Genomic DNA, 23,797 nt, shown 5'->3' with positions numbered 1-23,797 from the left:
TGCTGCTGCACCCGCTGAGTTTCTCCAGCATTTTTGTGTACCTTTGATTTTCCAGCATCTGCAGTTCCTTCTTAAAAACGAAAAAATAATAAATATTGGTCCTGCTTCAACTGGGGTAGTGTTCTGTTCTGTTCTGTTCTGTTCTGTTCTGTTCTGTTCTGGTCCCCGGGTTGTAGGAAAGGTGTGAGGACACTATAGAAGGTGTGGAAAAGATTTATTACATTTCCTGGTAATACAAATCAGATTATAAAGATAGATTAGGGAGGTGGGAAATGCTTTCTTTTAAGAAGAGAAAGCTGAGAGAAAATGTGATAGAAGTGCATGAAATGATTAGGGTCTGGGCAGAGTAAACCGTGAGAGGCTGCTCCGTTTTGTGGAGGGATTAAGGACAAAGTGTAATATAAAGGGGAAGACAAGGGTGACATGAGGGGAAACTATGTGGTTGGATGTGGAATGCACTGGCTGCAGATATGGTGGAGTGATGAGACAATGTCTCCACAAACTGCACTTTAGTGCTGCCCTTTAAACCTTTAAGAGATGCTCAGAAATGTTTTAACAGCAATTCAAATCATTTCAAAAAAATGTACAAATTAAAAGTTACGAGTAAACATTAAGTATAAAAAAAACACAAACACTTATACCATAATGAACTTTTACACAAGGTCAACAACCCAATCCATGGGCTTATGTTATATGTTCCAGCTATCCCTGAGGGGCTGCACATAGGGTGATATCCAAGCCCTCAGCTTGCTGGGGCTCTGCCACTGGGCTCAGTGTTAAGTCCAGAGGCACAGTGGAAGGTTGGATAAGCCATCCTCAAGCTCCAGCCACTCCTGCATTGTGCTCTGCATTACACAGTTGTGGAAGTCTGACACAAGCTGACCCAGGAAGGGGACATTGTGGCGGGTTCTCTACAGAACTACTGCTAAACGTGGAACATTTCAGGCCAATTGCTTTGTTGAAAAATTCATTGATGATAGAGAACATGGGGGACTGGGTTTGAAAGAGGACTCAAAGGGTTATGGACAGGTTAAGCTCCTGGGCAAATGAGATAGGGAATCATACATAATGTAGGAAAATGAAAGCTTTTGCTCAAAGGAAGAAGGAAAAACATGAGTATTTGTAAACAGTGAGAAGCAAGACATTGTATGGTTCACTGGCTCATAAGAGGTTTAACGTATATATGCTGGTAGAGAAAGCTGTTGGAAAGGCAAGTATTTTATTGGCCTTTCTTGCAAGAAGGCTGCAATACAAAGATAAGGACGTCTTGCTAAGAATACAGAGAGTTTTGGTGGGAGTTGATGTGGTGTAATGTGTGCAGATTTTGGTGACCTTACCTGGACAACGATATGCAAGTCTTGGAGAGAGCACAGTGTCACCAGGTTGATCATCTGGATGGGGCTTGTACAATGAGCAGAGATTTAGGAGAGCTGGCCAAAATTGACAGGACTTTAGAAAAATTAGAACTTTTCTCCACCATGTTCCAAGATTCTGAGAGGGGAGGTTAGCAGGATAAATATCAAAGGCTGTTTCCCCTGGCTGAAGAGTTTAGAACTTGAAAGCAGTCTCTGAATAAGAGGTCAGCCATTTCATTACACATGACTGATGTAAATTCTTGGAACTCTGGCACAGAAAATGTGTGCTCAGTGTGGATATATTCAGGGTTAGTTTGTTTACAATTGGTCTTTAGAGTGTAGGTTTTAATAAATAGGGGTAAAAGTACATATTTTTATTGTTATGTTCATTATAAGTGTAATAGTCACATCTAGTGACTACTAGGGTGTTAGCCTTGTAGTTTTGAAGCTATTAGCTGGAACACAGTTTCAGTTAAGGAGGTAAACAAACTGCCCATTATGGGGCCGATTGTATTTTTAATTGGGGAGCCTGTTACTGAGGGAATCATTTAAAAACGACAAGATGAAATTGAGGCAGTTGATTCAGCTAGTGTTGCAAGAACATGGTTTGCCCACACTAGTCCTTAGAGTGTGCACTTTGGTAATAAGGGGCCTTCAGTGAGAACTGTCCCCAATACTCCAGCAGTGGCCTAACCAATGTTTCATAAATTTCTTCCATAGGCTCCATGTTCTTGTATTCGTTAGCAGGGGCATAAAATATAAGTGTCCTGTATGCATTCTTCGTCATCTTATCTTTTTACTTGTTTTTTTACCTGCCTGCCCCACTGAGTTATTCCAGCCTTTTGTGTATCTTTTTACCTGCCACCTTCACGAATTTGTGGACTTGTACCCCAATGTCCCACCATCCCTCAATCCTCCCTAGGACCCTGTCGTTATTAGCTCTTCTATAGTGCATCATCTCACATTTATCAGGATTAAATACTGTCTGTCATTGCCCCGATGGGGATATTAAATAACCATAGTCCTCAGTGGGTTAAGATATTTGATCTGATGCCGTACATTTTATGTGATATGAAGACTTTATCTTGTGGATAAATCCTCTGATATAGCATGTTTTGCTTCATAGTAATAACTTTTACTGTATTTGTGTAATATAACCCCAGACATGTCTAGGTTTTGAAAATATTTTGGGTTGTTTCATGTGCACTGAGTGACACCATGTGGTAGACAATGGATTTAACATTCCGTCTTTCCCTATTCTAAGAACTGGGGAAGATAATCAGCCTTGTGTTCAAAAGGGAACTGCAGATGCTGGAATATCGAAGGTACACAAAATTGCTGGGGAAACTCAGCGGGTGCAGCAGCATCTATGGAGCGAAGGAAATAGGCGACGTTTCGGGCCGAAACGTCGCCTATTTCATTCGCTCCATAGATGCTGCTGCACCCGCTGAGTTTCCCCAGCAATTTTGTGTACCTAAGATAATCAGCCTTGTTGTCTCAATCCTTGGAAGCTTCCAAGTCATGCTGGGTTTGGGTATCACAGCTCCAGTCAATGTGATCATTCTGGTCCTATGTAGTTGTCTTGTTTGTAATTCTGGGATTGGCAGCTGGATTATATCAATCTCAACCTTGAAAATTATAATTGATCTCCAGCATACACAGCCTTTATCAGCTGCAGAGCTTTCATTTCTTGTCGAAAAATCACTCCTGATTTCACAAGTTAAAGTCGAAGCTCAACTTGTGAAACAAAAGGAAATCAAATCAGCATGCACAACCCACCCAGCAGAGTCCAAACTCCAATTGCTACTTGAAGGCACTGTTTCAGCAGAGTGCTGAGAGGGGCAATTGGAGGTTGTTCATATGCATTTCATCTATTTACTCCATGCTTTTAGCAGGGTTGTCTCCCCCATGGTTCCACAAAGCCTTAGCAACCGTCAAAACTGACCTCCATCCCTCTCAAAGCCCCTGCTCCCAGTTGCACACCCTTTTCTTCTGCCTGAGTTTCTGTTAACATTGCAGTGATTATTGCAATGCATCTCCTTTATTCAAGCACACACCGTACTGCAGAAAGTTAGCTTTCACCTATTGTGATGAACTAAGCTAATACTGCCCCCAACCCTCTTCACTATAAGGTGACAACACTTTTCATTGTACCAATTGGTACATGTGACAAATAAATGTATCCTGTATCTATCTTGTATCCTCCATCAGCCATGACATCACATCTTGGTTAGCAGGGACGAGTTGTGCTGATGGGGCTGTTTCCATGCTGTATAATTCTAAATGTACAACCCACTTCATCATGCTGACCATCTATGTCTTCCCTATCCAAGAAACTTTTAAACATTGTGAATGTATCTGCCTCCACCGCCACCACCACTGTCAGCCAGATATTCTTAATGGGTGTGAAAAAGTTACCCCTCGGATCACATTCAAATATCTACCCTTTCATAAACCTGTGCACTACAGTTGTAGACTCCCCTGATCTGGGGAAAAGATTTGGACTATCCTATTCGTGCCCCTTATAATTTTATGAATCTCTGTAAGGATACCCCTCAGCCTTCTACTTTCCACTGAGAATAACCCCAGCCTATCCAATCTTGGTTATAACTGCATGTCCTGTTGAATTTGCTTTATATTCACCATTAAAACCACACTGTTCTTGGTGTGATAATCCCTTAATTTAAAAAATGGTGAAAGTGACCAAAAAGTAGTTTGAAACAGCATTATTGTTGTTTACACTGAAGGATGTGCTAAAGTAGTGCCCATGTGTGCAAAATAAGAGCTTGAGGAATTATCACTGTTGCCATATCTTTGCATGGTACACACTTGTAAGATTGGTTCACACTGTCGCCAACAGGGTGATACGCACAGAGCCAAGAGCTTGGCTTATTACCTGTCCTGATTTTACTACTTCTCACATATCTGTTATTGTTAATTTGTGTCTGTAAACCATCCAATCTCTACCCCACCCCAGTCTGATGAATAATTACTTATCTGAAACATTGACCAGTTTCTTTTTCCACAAATGCTACCTGACTGGCTCAGTTCTGCCAGCATTTGGGTTTTTGTTCCTGATTCCACCCTTTGCTTGCCAATGCAAAAAAAAAATCACTATTTACACTACTGAGAAATACTTATGTTAGGTTATTGCAGGTTTTCTGGATCTGTTTACATAGATATGCTTTGGTTTATATACAATCATTGCAACTTGCACTTTTACAGCTGTTTCTCTGCTTATTATTTTATTTCAGATAAATTGGTATTTGTCGGATATAAAGGAAGTTTCAAACCTGAGTGGGTCAAGCTCGCTGTTGGGGAAGATACAGCCCTACTTCATGAGGTCCTCCCAATCCCCATCACAAAGAAGTTGAAACTATGAGCGGCCGCACTTCACTGCAGAGGCTGAATGCAAGTCTGGGTATACAGGATCAATCTTGGAATACTACTGAGTTTTAAATGCAGATTGTTGCAACATAGTCAAAGTTCCCAAGATGTTGCGGTAGTACAATATATTTAACATTGTGTTTATTTGTCTGTGAACAAGGCTTGTTTCAAAAGCTGATATTTGTAGACAGTACTTGAGAAACCATTTTAACTCCAATCTTTCCATACACCCGAAATAGCTGGTCATTTTCGGATATGCTATTCTTCCTACGTCTGTATGTTGAGGTGTTTTCAACCTGACTTTATTTACTGTTGTATGTAAATTTCTATTTATTTATTGAGTCACTATAGAACAACACCAAGACACTCGTGGAACTGTATTGTACAATTTACATGTATTTTCCATTTAGCTGTTGCTTTATCTGGTAACACCGCTCTCCTGAAATAATGGCATTCTAAGTGTTGGCTGAGATTGTAATTTATTAGAGTTGAGATGCATTTCAAGGGGACCTTTGGATGTAATTTATAACCTATCATTTGAATAAATTACAGATTGTCTATGTGATGTTTCCTAATAAATGTAAAGCTGAAAAGGATTTGCAGTGACTTGTTGAATGGCACACACTTCCATACATGTCCAAATAATTGCTATTGGAAGGTACATATTAGTCATTTTCTGCAATACTGGCACTGAAGTCCAAAGTCTTTCATTGACAGAAAATGCCATTAACATGATCATTATCTCTGTACTAAAAAAACAATTCAAAAATATGTAATCTTGGTGTAGACTTGTGCCAAAAGATCAACTATTCTAACTTGTATATGAAGGAACAGCAGATACTGGTTTAAACCGAAGATAGACACAAAATGCTGGAGTAACTTGGTGGAACATGCACCATCTCTGGAGCAAAGTAATGGGTGATGTTTCAGGTCAAGACCCTTCTTCAGAATGCCTGTAAGGAGAACATTATACATCTGGAATACATCAGTGTCAATTCCCTAGAGAGCAACTTTTCCAGCATAGCAAGACCCAGATCACATTTGCTTTAGGCTGGTCATCTTTTGGACCTCTGAGACCAGATGCCCATCGTGAGCACACTGTTTATTAACAATTGACACCATTTAAATATAGCACATGCATGGACAAGTTGGGCTGAGGGGCTTGCTTCTATGCTTTATGAATGACAAAAAATTGAAACAAATTTGAAATGAACAGAAAGGTTGAGCATGTCAACACATATCAATAAATCAGCCAACGCTCGACTGCTGCTTTAGATTTGATACAACATGGAACCAGGCCCTTCTGCACCCGAGTCCAAGCCGATCAGCGATCACCCCGCACACTAGCACCATCCTACACACTAGGGACAATTTACAGAAGCCAATTAACCTACAAACCTGTATGTCTTTGGAGTGTGGGAGGAAACTGGAGCACCTTGAGAAAACTCACATGGCAACTGTGAGAACGTATAAACTCCTTACAGACAGCGCCCATTGTCAGGATTGAATCCGGATTTCTGACAGTACAAGGCAGCAACTGCACCACTGTGCTGCTGTTTGGACTGAGTAAACTGATCAATAAATGTCAGTAGTGATACAACAATTTAAAGAAGCAATAGTTGCTGCAGCTAGATTACTAGCATAGCAAACAACAAAGAAATGAAGTTATAGGTGACTCTTTACAGCAATTGCAAGACATCCTGTTCTGACTGTATAGATTTATTCTGTAAAAAATGTTTACCGATTCATAGTTTCAGTTCAGATGAATGGAATACAATTTTCTTTGAAAAATATCAGAAGTTACTGACAATTGTATTCTTCCTACTGTATGAAAAGTACATTTGACATTACTGTATCATTGTAATACAATTAGATACAGATTGAATGTTCTTCAATACAAGGCTAATCAAAAGAAAGACAATAACATAAATGGACACAGTACCGTTTGTTCCCAAGTACAGTCCAAAAGAAATTTGGTACACAACACAGGTGAATGAAAAATAGCAACTCTTCCAATAACAGAGTTCATGTTATGGTCACCATTCATAGAAGTCATCAACAGTAAATCACCCGAGGATGTGAAGAGTACTTCAATCACAAAGGTACTTGGTGTTATTTTACATTTAAATATTATTAAATGAAGAGGCAGCCCATTCAGTGTTAAAGCACAAAGTGCAGGCCAAAAAGGTGATCTTTTTTTTACTGTACTTCAGTTGCACTCTTTTCATCGAGTCTGAAAGTCATTAGAAAATGATATATTAACAATGAGCATTGGGACCCGACCACAGTTCCAACTTTAAAAACTATCACCGTGTGCTACAAAATTCAGTATTCATGAATCCAACTGCAGCTCCATGTTAAGGAATCTCAACATCAAAAGGCAACACATGTAATGCAAAAAGAAATTTTTGATCTCCATCTAACTCAGTTACTTCACAGCTCATTTTTGTTGGCCCGATTATCTTTCGGTGAAGCTGCTGTAGGTTTTTTCTTATCTGGCTTGATGTCATTCTTCTTTTTCCCTGCTCCTTTTCCAGGATATGTCTGCCCTTCAACCGTGACCTCAGCACAGCGTTCCTGATTTACCAGAAAGTCTTTAATCTCCCAAGCGTAGCTTCCATCACGCAGCATGAAGATGGCCCGATCAGAACCAACTACAAATCTAGAAGAGGAAAATTAAACAATTATGCTCAAATTTAAGAATATAAGTGCTGAAGTAAACACAAATATGGTATGCAGATAACCGAAAACAAAATTAAGAAAGTGCCAATGGAAAAGGCCGAGAAAAAAGGAGAAGCATAGAAGCTTCTAATTCTCTGGCTCAAGATACTGGCTTTTTCTGTCCATTCCCTGTGCTCCTCTTAGCATGGTTCATTTGATTTTGTTCATGAATGCATGGGCATTAATGGCAATCAAAAATATTAATGGGGCTGGGCACTTTCAGAAGAATGGAACACAAAGGACTGCAAGTTAGGTGTCACACAGTACAACATGCCTTGACACTTTGCAAATATGTCATAATTACAAAGATAAAATCACTGAGCAACAATGACCAACAAGGACATTTTAAAAGGAGAAACATAAAATTAGTAAATCAACTTAAATGTTTTTGGAGAACAGGGCGAGTAGAGAGAGTTAACAGCAGCACTTAGAGAGTTAAAATGTTTAGCAACCAGGAGACCCAGCATGTCCAGGCAAACCAAACTTGAGCTACAAGAAGCCTTCAGGAAAAGTCTAACATCTTTGGGGATTTGTTGTCCCATATTTATTCCAAACAAAGATGGATAGATTTCCAGATATTAAGCCAGTCAAGGAATATGTGGACAGTGTAGGACAATTAGTTTAATAAATGACAAAGCACTCAAAGGGGCATCAGGTCTACTGCTGCATTTAATTCTTATGCCAATATCCAGTCCATTTTCATTTCAAATAGAATTAAAACATCACGTATTTTTAGAATGGCAGGCAGTGACTAGTGGGGTCAGTGCTGGGATCGCAGTTATTTACAATATACATTAATGATTTAGATGAAGGGATTAAAAGTAACATTAGCAAATTTGCAGATGAAAGCTGGGTGGCAGTGTAAACTGGGAGGATGATGCTATGAGGATGCAGGGTAACTTGGACATGTTGGCTGAGTGGGTAGATGCATGGCAGATGCAGTTTAATGTGAATAAATGTGAGGTTATCCACTTTGGTGGAAAAAAACAATGGTGTCAAGTTGGGGAAAAAGGGAAGTACAACGAGATCTGGGGGTCCTTATTTATCAGTCACTGAAAGTAAGCATGCAGGTACAGCGGGCAGTGAAGAAAGCTAATGGCATGTTGGTCTTCATAACAAGAGGAGTTGATTACAGGAGCAAAGAGGTCCTTCTACAGTTGTACAGGGCCCTAGTGAGACCACGCCTGGAGGAAGGACATTCTTGCTATTGAGGGAGTGCAGCGTAGGTTCACAAGGTTAATTCCTGGGATGGCGGGACTGTCATATTTTGATAGATTGGAGCGGCTAGGCTGATATACTCTGGAATTTAGAAGGATGAGATTGAAACATATATGATTATGAAGGGATTGGACGCGCTAGAGGCAGGAAACATGTTCCCGATGTTGGGGGAGTCCAGAACCAGGGGCCACAGTTTAAGAATAAGGCGTAGACCATTTAGAATGGAGATGAGGAAAAACTTTTTAATCCAGGGAATTGTGAATCTGGAATTCTCTGCCTCAAAAGGCAGCAGAGGCCAATTCTCTGAATGCTTTCAAGAGAGAGTTAGATAGAGCTCTTATAGCGGAGTCAAGGGATATGGGGAGAAGGCAGGAACGGGATACTGATTGTGGATGATCAGCCATGATCATATTGAATGGCAGTGCTGGCTCGAAGAGCCAAATGGCCTACTCTTGCACCTAATGTCTATTGCATTAAAAATATAATTACCATCTAGTGTAGAATAGTGAACCATAAGGAAACACTTTGTACTATACTGCATTTATGACCAGTCACATTAGCAGAGTATAAATAATTAAAGAGAACGCTTGAGTAAAATAAGCAACCTAAATCCACAAATCCACAATTGGCAAATTCATTGCTAATCTGATAGTTCCAATTCATTCTGCATGTTTTTACTTTGCATTAAATCATCTCATAAATAGCTAACAATTAAGTCACCAGCTATCAATGGCTGATAACAAAAAAGAGGCTCATGTGATCCATTAAAAGTTGTTTTTCTTTTTCCACTTTCATAACGTGTTTTAAACTCTAGATTGGTTAAACTTCCCTTTCCAAACAATATTATCCACAAGATTGTAATGTAACTGATAGTCTCTTAAAACAATTTGATCTTTCTGCTTATCAGATAGTTTTACAACAGTTACAATCTAGAAAACAATAAATCTATTTCAAACTAATACTCTGCAATTCAGGTGTCTGAAATGTCAAACAGTTAACAAGCTGATGAGGGACAATTGACCAGAATTGTTAACTTTGCCTCTCCCTCCATAGATGTAGACTGACCTGCCGAGTACTGCCAGCGTTTTCTATTTTTACATTATACAATATAATGACGTTTACAAATCACCTCAAAAATCAATAGATTTGGTCATTTCTGCAGCAGCCTTGGCATTTTACAACCCAAGGTCCTTTGATTTACAAGCACCCTTGTAATGCATGAACTGTGGCAATCCAGTCTACTAAGATTCTACAAACAATAAAATGATCTGTTTCAGTTAAGTTGGTGAAAGCATAGACACTGGGAAGAACCCATCATAACTTCAAACATGGCTCAGCCAAACTAAACTTTATAAAGTGTCAAAAAAAGAATTGGAGTAGATAACAGTTTTATGCAACATATTAAACAGAAGGAAGTGCCCAAGGCTGGAAATGATGTACAACCAGTTTTAACAAGAAAATACAAATGTGATTCAACATTAATTCTCACTGCAGCAAATTTAGGATGTAGAAAAGGAGGTCAATGTTTGGTTACTCAGGCCTTCAATGGTTTAGCTAGTGATCCATAATCTCTGATATTCATATGAAAAACACAAAGCTTGAAATTTCAATATTTTTTTGCATAAAATTATCTTGCATCCAACTAGAACCAGGCAATGAGGCATAAGATTTAAAAAAACTATCAGAAACTGCACATGTATCTATCAAGCAGCAGCAAGTGCAACAGTAGAAGGATATCCAATCAGGTGCATCATGCACAAGTTTCAATGATCACTGGTCAACATGCAATATTAAGTTAGAATGACCAATTCGGCAATTGCACTGAACAAATTCTGCATAATTGAAAGGGCTTCCAAGTACAACCTGATATCAACAAACTAGAAATGTTTCTAATACCCTGGATTAGGATACGTTATACAACACAACTGCCACACTGCCAAAACATTCTAAAACAAAGTTTTAGGATGAGCTTTGCACATCCACAATTGTTTTAACCATAATGCTCAGGCACTTACCTTTGTACATCATAATTTGCATTATATAGACTGCCTTGCCAAAGACTGGTTATCTCTTCAGTTTCCTTCTCTATGGGATTTCCTCCCACTGTTGCAAATATCATTAATGTTTTGCCTTTCTTGGTTAACTTTAGAAGCCCTTCAGGATTACTGGCATCAAGTTTGGAAAAGTCTATTGGTGGTGAAGTTCTCTTGTGTTCTGGTAAATCCCCTTCTTCTATATCATCATCTTTCTGTATTAAAACAAAAAACACGATGAATTTCGGCTAAGAAGAAATTATTTTGTCAGTGATTTTAGATTTTCATAGTGATAGAGTGGGTGTGCAAGGAGAAAGCTCAGGACTAGCAGGCGAACATGGACTCTTGCAAACAATTCCACACAGCTAATCAACCCTTGCACAACAAATACTGTCCATCAGTTAGACACAAAATATTGGAGCAACTCAGCGGGACAGGCAACATCTCTGGAGAGAAGGAATGGGTGACGTTTCGGGTCAAGACTCTTCTTCAGACTGATGACTTTCCATCACAGTATTCCTTGAAGGACTCCAGATGAGGAATGCAAAGTTCCATTTGCTTCACAGCATTTAGGCTGGGAAACCTGTGGGCTGAACAATCCAATGGGTTTATTCATTTCAATTAAAAACTACTGACAGAAGTATTCATACAAGGTCATTGGATTTTTCGTTTGAGGAGATATAAAAAGTAGTTTTTTTGATTTTGGATTTTGGATTTTTTAATAGTTTTATGTTTTTAATAAAAGGTGGCACAATGTCACAGCTGGTGGAGCCAAAGTGTTCAATCTTCGTGGAATTTACACTTTCTCCCCATGACCGTGTGGGGTTTCTCGGGTTTCCTCCCACATCCCAAAGACGCGCAGGTCTATGGGTTAATTGGCCTCTGTAAATTGCCCCTAGTGTGTAGGAAACGAAAACTAGTGTGAACGGGTGATCAATGGTCAGCATGGAACTGACAAGTACTTGTGGAAATCCGGGCTTGCCAAAAGCAGAATAATCCATTTATTCACATTTTCTTCTGTCAGATATCCAACTCTCTATCCATGTCAGTATATTAACCCCATTCTAACCTTAATGGCCAACCTCCTGTGGATCTTCAAAAACTCTCTAAATATCCAAAATACTTTAAATGACCCCCATAGTCACATCCTCAATAGTATTACTTGGAAACATTTTTTTTCTTTCATAAACCATTGCCACTTCTGATCAGTATTATTGCTCTTTCCAAGGTTTTCCTGAACCTGACCCGAAACGTTGCCCATTTCCTTCTCTCCATAGATGCTGCCTCACCCGCTGAGTTTCTCCAGCATTTTTGTCTACCTCCAGGTTTAGGAACAGCTTCGTCCCAACATCCACCGGGCTACTGAACCCTACAAACATTAACTAAACTTCAAACTAAAAACTGTCCGGTTTACACTGGGGTCTTGTTTTTTGTTTTGTTTTGTACTAATATTTTTGTTGTTGTATTATTTATTGAACGTTTTTTGTTTGTTTTATTATGTTATCTATTGAATATCGTGCTTACAAACGTGTATGAACCTGCGAGAAAGAATGTGATTGTTCAGTTTAGGTACGTAGACACAAAGTGTTGGAGTAACTCAGCGGGACAGGCAGCATCACTGGAGGGAAGGAATGGGTGACGTTTTGGATCGAGACCCTCCTACAGACCGAGTTCCATTACAAACTCCAACAGTTTCCCTACAACTGACGTTGGGCTAATGTAATTGTTCGGGTTTGGTACTTATCACAAACACGTGTGATTTCAGGACACACACCAACAGGTTAACTACGACTGACCTTAAGCAGTAGGTCAGTGGGTCTCGAGGAAGAGCAGGCACAAATTCAAGAAGTTGTACAAACGAAGAGTCAACCGACTTCCTGGCCTGCGGTTTAACGGTTTCCAAGGTCGGACCCAATTTTATTTTGTTCCATATATATAAAACGGAAAGCCAAAGTGTTTCCAAAGTCTTTCTTTAACTCTGGAGCAATCGCTACGCAGCAGAGAAGTGGACTCAGAAGGATATTGGCGCTATTATACACAAAGGTCTGGGTTCGGTAGCGCCCTGGGTCTGCGCCCTGTAGTGTAGTGGCCCACACCACCCTACCCACCCCACGGAGAGTGTTACCTCCCATTCCTCCAGCAGCCGCGCCATATCGGCATCGTTGTAGTCGCGGATGTCCTTTTTCTTCTTGCCGGCTTTCGGCCGATTGTCGTCACCGACCACGCCGGCACACAGCACGGCCAGCGACAGCAGCAGCAGCAGCAGTGGGCACAACCTGCTCGGCGCCATCTTGCAACCAAAGCCTCGGCGACGTCGTCGGGAGCGCGCGCGGCGTTGCCTGGGCGTCGGCGGCGGGAGCGCGCCCGGCATTACGTGAGCGGCATTGCCTAGGAGACGACGTGGGCGGGAGCGCGCGCGGCGATCACTGGGCGACGTCGTCAGGAGCGCGCGCGGCGTTGCCTGGGCGACGGGAGCGGGAGCGCGCGCGGCGTTGCCTGGGCGACTTGGGCGGGAGCGCGCGCGGCGTTGCCTGGGCGACTTGGGCGGGAGCGCGCGGCGCGAGCTGCTTCAGGCAAGTTCACTGAGTTATTTATTTCTCCAACTGGAGATGGGGATGTTGGCCTAAATCAAATCATCTTCATTGGCCTAATCAAAGTACCAATGAAGGCTTATCATCTTCAATGGGAATAACGGGCGCAAATGGCTGTTCCGTCACAAAATGGAACATTAAATCTAACGCATAACAAATATAAAATGTGTAATGTTACGTGAAGTGCAATGTCAGTCAAGTCAACTTTATCTGTCACGTGTACGCATACAAGATGTACAGTGAAATGTCGGAAAGGTAGTCAGAAAGGTTTATCCCGTTGTAGGACTTCATTAGATGATAGCCATTATCTTATAGGGTGATTTCACGAAAGGTCACTGGATCATAGATCCTCACCCACTTGACCGCAAAATTTAACTGGGGTACAAACGTCACTTCCAGTACATGTTATTGATGCTGAAAACGCGAACTTTCACACCCGTTAAAAACCGCGAAAACGGCCCGTTTTTGAGCTGTAAATAACTGTGCCAGTCGGGGTGACCGTGAGACACAGTTATCTTACTTTAGAGTCCAGAAGATAAAGAAAAACGAAGGTAAAGACAAGAGAGCGCTGAAGGGAAAATAACAGCGGGTTGTTGGCCGTGCAGATATAAAGATCGAAAATATCGGGAATTATCATGTTTGCTCACTGCATTTCATCAAAACTAAGGCATTATTGATGTTTTGATGAAATGCAGTGACCAAACGCGATAATTCCCGATATTTTCGATCTTTATTTCTGCACAACCAACAACTTCCGCTGTTATTTTCCCTTCAGCGCTCTCTTGACTTTACCTTCGTTTTTCTTTCTCTTCTGGACTCTAAAGTAAGATAACGGTGTCTCACGGTCACCCCGACTGGCACAGTTATTTACAGCTCAAAAACGGGCCGTTTTCGCGGTTTTTAACGGGGGTGAAAGTTCGCGTTTCTAGCATCAATAACATGTACTGGAAGTGACGTTTGTACCCCAGTTAAATTTTGCGGTCACGTGGGTGAGGATCTATGATCCAGTGACCTTTCGTGAAATCACCCTATTCAAAGGCATCTCAGTGGGCCACATGAGCGGCAAGGGTGTGGGGTAAAATTGAGATTTGGGGAAACTGTATTGTATGTATGTATCGCCTCCGAGAATGTTGGATGGAGTTTTGTAAGGATCATGTATTGTATGTACAGGCTACAATATTTTGAAATTAAAAAATAAATAAATTTAAAAACCTCATTCAGAGTGTGGCTTTATCTGCAAAGCTAATTTGCAATATATGAAGCACAGCAAAAAAATCATTAATAGACTGCAAACGTTATGTGAATAGTAATGCTGAATTACTTAGACTTAGCACATTGATGAATTACATCCCGTCATATGCAGCTCACATAAAGGGCAGCGCCATCAGCAATGCTCATTCACAATGAAGACATTTCTATCAACTGAGTCTATTAGTTGCATCACAGATTGTAAACTACTTCTCCTTTTGTGAAGAGCTTTAGTGGGGTACATTTAATTGTAGGAGTTAACTCTGCTTGGTTAAAAGCAATTGAAGTATGAAGTGAATCACACTTGTGTCTGTGAGCTGAACCTACTGGTTATAATCTTTTTATGTGAAAAGCATTTATTTGCTGGAGCAAATAAGCTTCTTGGCCAGTGAAGGTTGTGTGAAAAGAGACAGAAGTGTTACTTTGTTCACATATACTTAGATCAGTATAACACATGAACAGACCAATGTTTGTGCTGAACATGATGCCAAGGTCAACTGATCTAATCTGCCTGTACATGATCCATATCTCAACAATTGCATGTGCCTATCTAAAAGCCTCTTTAAATGCCACTATCGTATCTTCATCCACTACCACCATAACAAACTATTTTGAAAAATGATAATCAATCATACATCAGACATTGAGTATTCGAGAACACTTGCTCATGCAGCCAGTAATCTTGCTTCATAAATAAGATTAGGAACTCACAAACGGGGAAATTGCAGAAGCAATTTTAATTGTAGCAGTTTACAACAGCTGGAAGTCCCAATACGTCTTTAAGTTTTTTCTTTATTTTGATGAAGGCTGATGCAACGACAAATCACATTTAAAATGCACAGATGTCCTCACACTGTGGAACTATTTTCCTGGAGGCTACTGACGCAGTAACTGGTTTTGCAAGTTGCCTCATTTTGGTCATGGTATTGGTGGAGTAAAATACTACTTCAGTGAGGACACAGAACAGATATAGACACAGTGCAGAACTGCTCGAGTAAAACATGCATTGTCCTGATATAATATTTCAGGAATAACATGCACGGCATTCAGTGGTAGATTGTATAATACTATCTTAAAGCACCCAGATGTGTAATCTAAACAGCAATGATAGAGAGAAAGGACAATAATTGCCCTATCCAATCATTAATAGTATATTTCTTGAAATCAAACATATTGTTAATTCTTGATAACTTTGAGTAAATGTCTTATGAATAGGTTTTCACAGAATTAAACTTTTACATTGAGTGTTCCAGTTCTTGAACCACATAACTAAATGTAAATTAAGCACACATACTGAGCAAAAGTCGACATCCTTAGAATGATGATTACATTTGGTTACATTTTAGAATATAATTTGATGTACATTCCATTAAAGCATTTTATGTACCAGAACATTCACGCACATTACTTTATTGGGATAAATAGTTATGCAAAACATTGCAACTTTCCTCAATTCAGGTGGATTCGCAGGTAATTAAATAGTTTTACTGAGGCCTCTACTTGGTAAAAAATATCTAAAGTAGCTTCAAGCCATAAAGATGAAAGTTTACAGTTATTGGGCAATGCCCAAAGAATGTTGTCCACCTCAGACATATTAATTCAAGCCTGTAAAAATTGTATCAATCATTTGCTTTATCTGAAGAATTTCTTTCTGCAGCTGCTCATTATCCAGCTTCATTTTTGCTTCAGCTATTTGTCTTAAAGATCTAATGCAGATTTCTCTAACTCCAAGTAACTCTTGCATCCTCACTCTCTCAGTGGTCGTACTAGTTTACTCCTACTGACTTTCCGTGTTTGCATCTCTCGTTATCTACTTCCGTGCAGCTAACAATGGACCATTGTGGGCTCCACCTTTCCTTGATCATCATTGTTTTTGCATATCTTTCATTTATTTGTTCTATGTACCTTTTCATATCTCTAGTTTCCCTCTCCACTGACAGTCTGCAGAAGGCTCTCGACCCAAAACATCACCTATTCCTTTTCTCCAGAGATGCTGCCTGACCTGCTGAGTTACTCCAGCACTTTGTGTCTATCTTCAGTGTAAACCAGAAGGAACCAGCATCTGCAGTTCCTTCCTTCCCATTTCCTATTTTCTCCATTGTATTTCCCTTTCCATCTTCAATGCTCCCTCTGGCTTTACATTTCACTATTTCACCTCCACTCCTCCCCCCTCTTCCCCTCTTCTCCTTTCCTTATCTGACACTTTTTTTTGCCCTTTCTCTCCTTTTCACCTCTAGCCTTTGCAATTTACTCCTTTTATCTGCCAATCTCACCTGTACCCACATCACTTGCCAGGCTTTGTCCTGGCCTCATCACTCCTTTCCAACTTTTTTACCTCCTACTCCTAATCAATGAAGAAGGGTCCCAAACCAAAGAGTTACCTGTCTATTCCCTCCCCAGATTTGGCTTGACCACTGAGCTCCCTCAGCATTTTGTGTTTTTATTTAATTGGGATAAATGGTTTACTTATGTGTAAACGAATACCAGATATAAAAATGGGAAATGGAAGGACAGGCAGACTTGGATAAAGTAGCAGGTGGGGAATCGGAGGGGAGAGGCTTGATTTGAACTTAAACAAGCCTAATATCTGTTTCAATGCTCTAGATGCCAAGCAATTTCATTAAATGGGCAGAGGCACCCTGTTAATGTTATTAAAATTATACCTCTGCACCAATTTAATGTTGCTGAATTGTGCACACTTAATAATTAATAATTGTATTATTTTTGCTGTTAACTCAAATTAGTTGAAAGCTTCTACTGTTTTAATGAACTGGCCACTAAACGATCACACACACACACACACGAGATGACAATCAATCTCCGTAGAGCTCATACAATATCCATTGTGTTAAACTTCATGGATCACTCGTAGACAAAGAGTTCCTGGTGAAAAGTTGCTTGATTGGTCTTTCATTTTATTTATTTGCTACCTATTTCCTACCTATTTGCTACCTATTTCCTCCTTTCTCCATGCCAACATTCTCTAGGTGGGTTGTTTGTGGTTCTTTGTTATTGTTCTCAATAACACAACTAACATGAAATATCTAATATAACCCAGGCACTATGATAAATTTCCATTGTAATTTTTACTTTGTACAATTCATACCTTTGAAACAACTCGGTGCTCAATATCAATTTTACTTTTGTTCTGTGAAGTAATACTTGCAGTTTTGTATTTAATTTGTAAGCAGAGGTGTTCCATTTGATGCAACAATTCCTGCTCCTTTCTGGCATGATTGTGTTTCAACCGGGAGCTACTCAACCAAACCTGGCCCTTGAAATCTTCACTTATACTCTTCACCCTTGTAAAAAGATGATTTCCAACATTTTGTACTCATTTGGGAAAGAAGAGAAAATAACAACATATTTGCAGGCTGCAGTGGGTTAATATTGTAAGGATCTGAACTGTAACAAACCCAATCACAATCACAATAATACTTGATAAGCGAAGTATGTTTTGTAACATACGAGGAATTTCATTTGCCAAGTCAGTCAAACCCATGCCCCTTCTCACAGATTTACCTAGACAAAAATACAGCTTGCTTTTCAGGTTAAGGATACAACATGGAAACAGGCCCTTCAGCCCATTGAGCCCATGCCTATGTTTCCTACTTTCTCGACCACACCTTACACATTAGGGGCAATTTACAGAGGCCAGTTAATCTACAAATCCGCACGTCTTTGGAATATGGTAAGAAGCCGAAGCACCCAGAGGAAATGCACGTGGTCACAGGGAGAACATGCAAACTCCATACAACAGCATCTGAGGTCAGGATTGAACCTGGATGTCTGGCCCTGTGAAGTAACAGCTCTACCACTGCACCACTGTGTGTTTTTGGTCTATAGTAGTAGTCGCCCTGCACTAATGATCTAGTTGCAAGTTTAAATCCCACATTGATAGTTGTAGAATATGAATTGTTTGTGAATTGTGGAAATAAAGTATTCGTAGGCATTGAAGTGGCTACTAAACTGCTATAAAAATTCAATCGCTTCATTTACGCTGGCATAGGCATGAAGGGCGAACAGCTCCGCAGTAATGCATCATTCAGTGCTAAACTTTGTGGACACTCTGTTCTAGACTCCAGATGTCCTTTCCCTCAGGGAAACCTCTCCCAATCCCACGAGCAGAGCCAGCAAGCTGTATGATGAGAGACACTAGTGCACGTACTCTACTTCAAACCACAGGAGTAGGCTGTACGAGTTTCCTTGAAAAGGCCAAGAAATATTAGGGATTTTCACAGCAAATGGCGGGCTCTGCTAACAAGGCTAGCATGGAAAAATTCATGAGGTTACTTGAAAAATCTTTGAGTTGTCCACACGATCACCTCATCCCTATGGGAAAAGGTATATTGTTCCAGAGCTTTATTGCAGAATCATTGTGTTGGTATAAATCGTGTAATAGACAATAGACAATAGGTGCAGGAGTAGGCCATTCGGCCCTACGAGCCAGCACCGCCATTCAATGTGATCATGGCTGATCATCCACAATCAGTGCCCCGATCCTGCCTTCTCTCCATATCCCTTAACACGCTATCCATAAGAGCTCTATCTTTCTCTCTCTTTAAAGTATCCAGAGAACCAGTCTCCACCGTCCTCTGAGGCAGAGAATTCTGCACACTCATATACTCGCATAATATCCAGCAGATGGTGCTGTTCACTGCTCAGTCCCATCGTGAGCTTAATCTTCTCTTCATGCATTCTTATAGACTCCTCATTCACTGCGAAAGTTGTGAAACCTGTTAGAAATTTTAACATATGCATAATCAGATAGGAAATTATCTGCATTCATTTTCAAGCATCGAATATATATACTGTATGCTTTTATAATATGTAGCAAGTGAGGTAATGTCAGGCATCTGAATGAAAAGAACAAAATGTTGAATACAATTATGGGGCCAGGCTTACGAAAGAAGACACTAGTTAATACTTCAGGGCTAGATCCTTCGTACGTTTAGGGTACATCTGGAAATTAAAACCCTGTAATTTCTCCACAGTCACTGACCTGACTCCAGTGTATTTCCAGTAATTCCCATGATTTGGGAATTAAATACAAAATAAGTACAAAAAACTGCAACAATGAAGACAATGTGTCTGAAATGTGTCTGAAATACTCATCAGACTGGATAATAGCTGCAGACAAGAGAAGTGTTGAAGTTGTGCAAGTCCTTTTCAAAACCAAGAAAACTGATGAACTGATCGGAACGGGCACTTCAACCGAATCAAAACAGAGGGGACTAAAACAAAGGGAAGAAATACTGGTTTAATCTGCTTTACAGCAAAGGAGGTGCAATATTTGGTAACAGATATCAGATAAACTGAAAAGAACAGACAATTTAATATGGTCAAAACTAATAAAGAACTCGGAGATCCAATGGGATAATTGATCAAAAAACAGGCAAAGACTGGAACAGTCAGGCAGCATCTTTACAAAGAGAAGTACGGTAGTTCTTATCTCAATTTTACAATGAGAAGTTATGAAAGTGGAAAAAAAAAAAAAAAAACCTTTTTCACACAAAGGGTGGTAGGTGTATGGAACAAGCTGCCAGAGGAGGTAGTTGAAGCTGGGACTATCCCATCATTTAAGAGACAGTTAGACAGATACAGTGCATTCAGAAAGTATTCAGACCCCTTCACTTTTTCCACATTTTGTTACGTTACAGCCTTATTCTAAAATTGATTAAATTCATTTTTTTTATCAGCAATCTACACACAATAGCCCACAATAAAAAAGTGAAAACAGGTGTTTAGAAATGTTTGCAAAATAATTAAAAATAAATAACTGAAATATCACATTTACATAAGTATTTCAGTACTTTATTGAGGCACCTTTGGCAGTGATTACAACCTCAAGTCTTCTTGGGTATCACGCTACAAGCTTAGCACACGCGTATTTGGGTAATTTATCCCATTCTTCTCTGCAGATCCTCTCAAGCTCTCTCAGGTTGGATGGGGAGTGTTGATGCACAGCTATTTTCAGGTCCCTCCAGAGATGTTCGATCGGGTTCAAGTCCGGGCTCTGGCCGGGCCACTTAAGGACATTCACAGACTTGTCACAAAGCCATTCCTGCGTTGTCTTGGACGTGAGCTTTAGGTTGTTGTCCTGTTGGAAGGTGAACGTCTGACCCAGTCCGAGGTCCTGAATGCTCTGAAGCAGGTTTTCATCAGGGATCTCTCTATACTTTGCTCCGTTCATCTTTACCTCGATCCTGACTAGTCTCCCAGTTCCTACCGCTGAAAAACATCCCTACAGCATGATGCTGCCACCACCATGCTTCACCGTAGATATGGTATTGGCCAGGTGATGAACGGTGCCTGTTTTCCTCCAGACGTGACACTTGGCATTCAGGCCAAAGAGTTCAATCTTGGTTTCATCAGGCCAGGGAATCTTGTTTAGGTGCCTTTTGGCAACCTCCAAGCGGGCTGTCATGTGCCTTTAACCGAGGAGTGGCTTCCGTCTGGCCACTCTACAATAAAGGCCTGATTGGTGGAGTGCTGCAGATATAGTTGTCCTTCTGGAAGTTTCTCCCATCTCCACAGTGGAACTCTGGAGCTCTGTCAGAGTGACCATCGGGTTCTTGGTCACCTCCCTGAATATGTTAGTAAGTCTCTATCCTAAGGCCCTTCTCCCCCGATTGCTCAGTTTGGCCAGGCTCTATGAAGAGTCCTGGTGGTTTCAAAGTTCTATTTATGAATGACGGAGGCCACTGTGCTCTTCGGGACCTGCAATGCTCCAAAAAATGTTTTATACCCTTCCCCAGATCTGTGTCTCAACACAATCCTGTCTCGGAGGTCTACAGACAATTCCTTCGTCTTCATGGCTTGTTTTTTGCTCTGACATGCACTGTCAACTGTGGGACCTTATATAGACAGGTGTGTGCCTTTCCAAATCATGTACAATCAATTTAGTTTACCACTTGTAGACTCCTATCAAGTTGTAGAAACATCTCAAGGATAATCAATGGAAACACGATGCATCAAAGCTCAATTTTGAGAGTCACAGCAAAGGGTCTGAATACTTACGTAAATGTGATATTTCAGTTATTTGTTTTTAATTATTTTGCAATAATTACTAAACACCTGTTTTCGCTTTTATATTATGAGGTATTGTGCATAGATTGATGATAAAAAAAATGACTGTAACCAATTTTAGAATAAGGCTGTAATGTAACAAAATGTGGAAAAATTGAAGGGGTCTGAATACTTTCTCAATGCACTGTACATGGATAGGACAGGTTTGGAGGGATACGAACCAAGTACAGGCAAGTGGGACTAGTGTAACTGGGACATTGCCGGCTGGTGTGGGCAAGTTGGGCCGAAGGGCCTGTTTCCACACTGTATCACTCTATGACTGTATGACTAAAACTCAACTGTCGACATTAAAGTGGCAACTTTTAGAATCGCATGAGGAGATTGAAGAATTTAATCTGAATCAAGAAAGACATGTTTACATGTGCTGTTAATTCTGACATGTTTTTCAGTCAATGGCATATTTCTGAAGAGCAGTTACTGAGGCAGCATGGGGAATGTAGTGGCCAATTTGCACATTGCAAGTTCTCTCAAAAGCCAGCCTGACAATATCCAGATAATGTGATTTAGTCATGTTTAAATTTAGGTCGACTCACTCTACAAAAATGTTTAACTTGATCAATTGTAAATGTAGCACTGCTAATATGCTCATTCCCCAGGCACAATTGGAACACTATTTGTCCCACCTTAGATTGTTTAATTCAGGTTTGATCCATTCCTGCAGAGAATCATTGAGCTATACAGAAGAGAGCAGGCCTCTCAGCCCACTTAGAAACATAGAAAAATAGGTGCAGGAGTAGACCATTCAAGCCAACACCGCCATTCAACATGATCAGAACTGATCATCTAAAATCAGTATCCCGTTTCGGCTTTTCCCTTGATTCCTTTAGCTTTAAGAGCCAAATCTTACTCTCTTGAAAACATCCAGTGAATTAGCCTCCACTGCCCTCTATGGCAGAGAATTCCACAGGTTCACAACTCTTTGGGTGAAAAGGTTTCTCCTCATCTCAGTCCATCAACCATTCCTCTGATCACCTGGCTAATTGATCCAGATTGTGCTGCAATCTTTCACAACCATCTTCACTATCTGCAAAACCATTCACTTTTGTATCATCAGGAAACTTATTAATCCTGCCCTTGTATGTTCTCATCCGAATCATTTCTATAATAAAAAGGAACCACAGATGCTGGTTTATACCAAAGATAGACACAAAGTGCTGGAGTAACTCAGAGGGTCAGGCAGTATCTCTGGATGAAATGGATAACTGACATTTCTGGTTGGGACCCCTTCTATATTTACTATCCAACCATTTTTATTATCTTTACTGAAGGTATCTAACATTAGCTGATCTGGGTCATTTTGATCAGCCTCATTACAAATACCAATCACGTTCGATAAATTCCTCAAGAAAGGGAGTGTAAAAACAGGTTTTAATTGGTACCACTGATAAATATGCAGTGGGTGTGTTTTAGCAAGGCTTGTTTTGTGGCTTGGTTACCTCCCTGCATGATCAATTGACAAAATTGTGCAAGTATTTCCAGTGCAATTTCATAATCAGTAAGATGCTATTGAATGCAAAATCATTAAATAGATGGAGGAGACAGACTTTCATGTAAGACTTCTTTTACAATATAGCTGCCATATTGATAGACAGTAATGACGTCTCGTTATAATGTAAATACTAAAACAGGATTTGTTGAATGGGGCAACCATAGTCCACTTCAGAATCTGTTCAGGCCCAAAATTACACTTTTATCAATTTATAATGTCTATATCAACATTTGGGCCTCTGACATTACCATAAATTGGGGGAGGGGGGAGGGGGGTGGGGACTATCAAAATCACACTCAACAAGTAATTCGCCTACATGAAGAGACTAAAGTCAGAACACTTGCCATGATGGCCTTGATGAACCTGATTGACATTGACTAAATTTGATGTTTACCGTGTACGCTATTGCTCCTTAACATTGGTGTGGACATCTCCATACCAATGCCACATATCTGGTGGAAGCTCAGACTTTAAGCATTGTGGCGTCAGGGATGTCATCGGGCCGACATTCACAGTAGGGTGATCTCATGTGATTTTTGTTTATTATCTCTCCCTCTCTTCTCTTTTCTTTTATTTGGTTGTGGCCTCAGCTCAATGAGGGGCTGAGGTTTGGTGCTGAGGTTTGGCCTCTCCTGGCCTATCTGCTGGTGATGGGGATCGGAGCAG

The 23,797-nt window shown here is 40.4% G+C and overlaps 2 protein-coding genes across 3 annotated transcripts in view; one reads left to right on the top strand and one right to left on the bottom strand.

The window, feature by feature from the left end:
* The window catches only part of LOC116991566 (cell migration inducing hyaluronidase 1), a 122,861-nt gene extending 117,523 nt beyond the window's left edge, over positions 1–5,338 (top strand). For both annotated transcript variants that reach the window (XM_033050270.1, XM_033050271.1), the window contains exon 29: positions 4,610–5,338. In XM_033050270.1, the coding sequence (XP_032906161.1) occupies positions 4,610–4,737 (128 nt within the window). In that variant the 3' untranslated portion in view covers positions 4,738–5,338. The remainder of the gene's footprint in view (positions 1–4,609) is intronic.
* Positions 5,339–6,445: 1,107 nt separating this feature from the next.
* On the bottom strand, positions 6,446–13,072 carry mesd (mesoderm development LRP chaperone). Its single transcript, XM_033050273.1, has 3 exons — positions 12,840–13,072; positions 10,697–10,929; positions 6,446–7,404 (listed from the first exon to the last, which is right to left on the bottom strand). The coding sequence occupies exons 1-3, from the start codon at positions 13,002–13,004 to the stop codon at positions 7,176–7,178; spliced, it is 627 nt and encodes a 208-aa protein (XP_032906164.1). The 5' UTR covers positions 13,005–13,072; the 3' UTR covers positions 6,446–7,175.
* Positions 13,073–23,797: the final 10,725 nt, after the last annotated feature.

Source organism: Amblyraja radiata, chromosome 34, assembly GCF_010909765.2.
Source record: "Amblyraja radiata isolate CabotCenter1 chromosome 34, sAmbRad1.1.pri, whole genome shotgun sequence".
Classification (NCBI taxonomy): Eukaryota; Metazoa; Chordata; class Chondrichthyes; order Rajiformes; family Rajidae; genus Amblyraja; species Amblyraja radiata.
The sequence above is the reverse complement of the archived record's forward strand: the minus strand, read 5'-3'. Positions and strand labels throughout refer to the sequence as shown.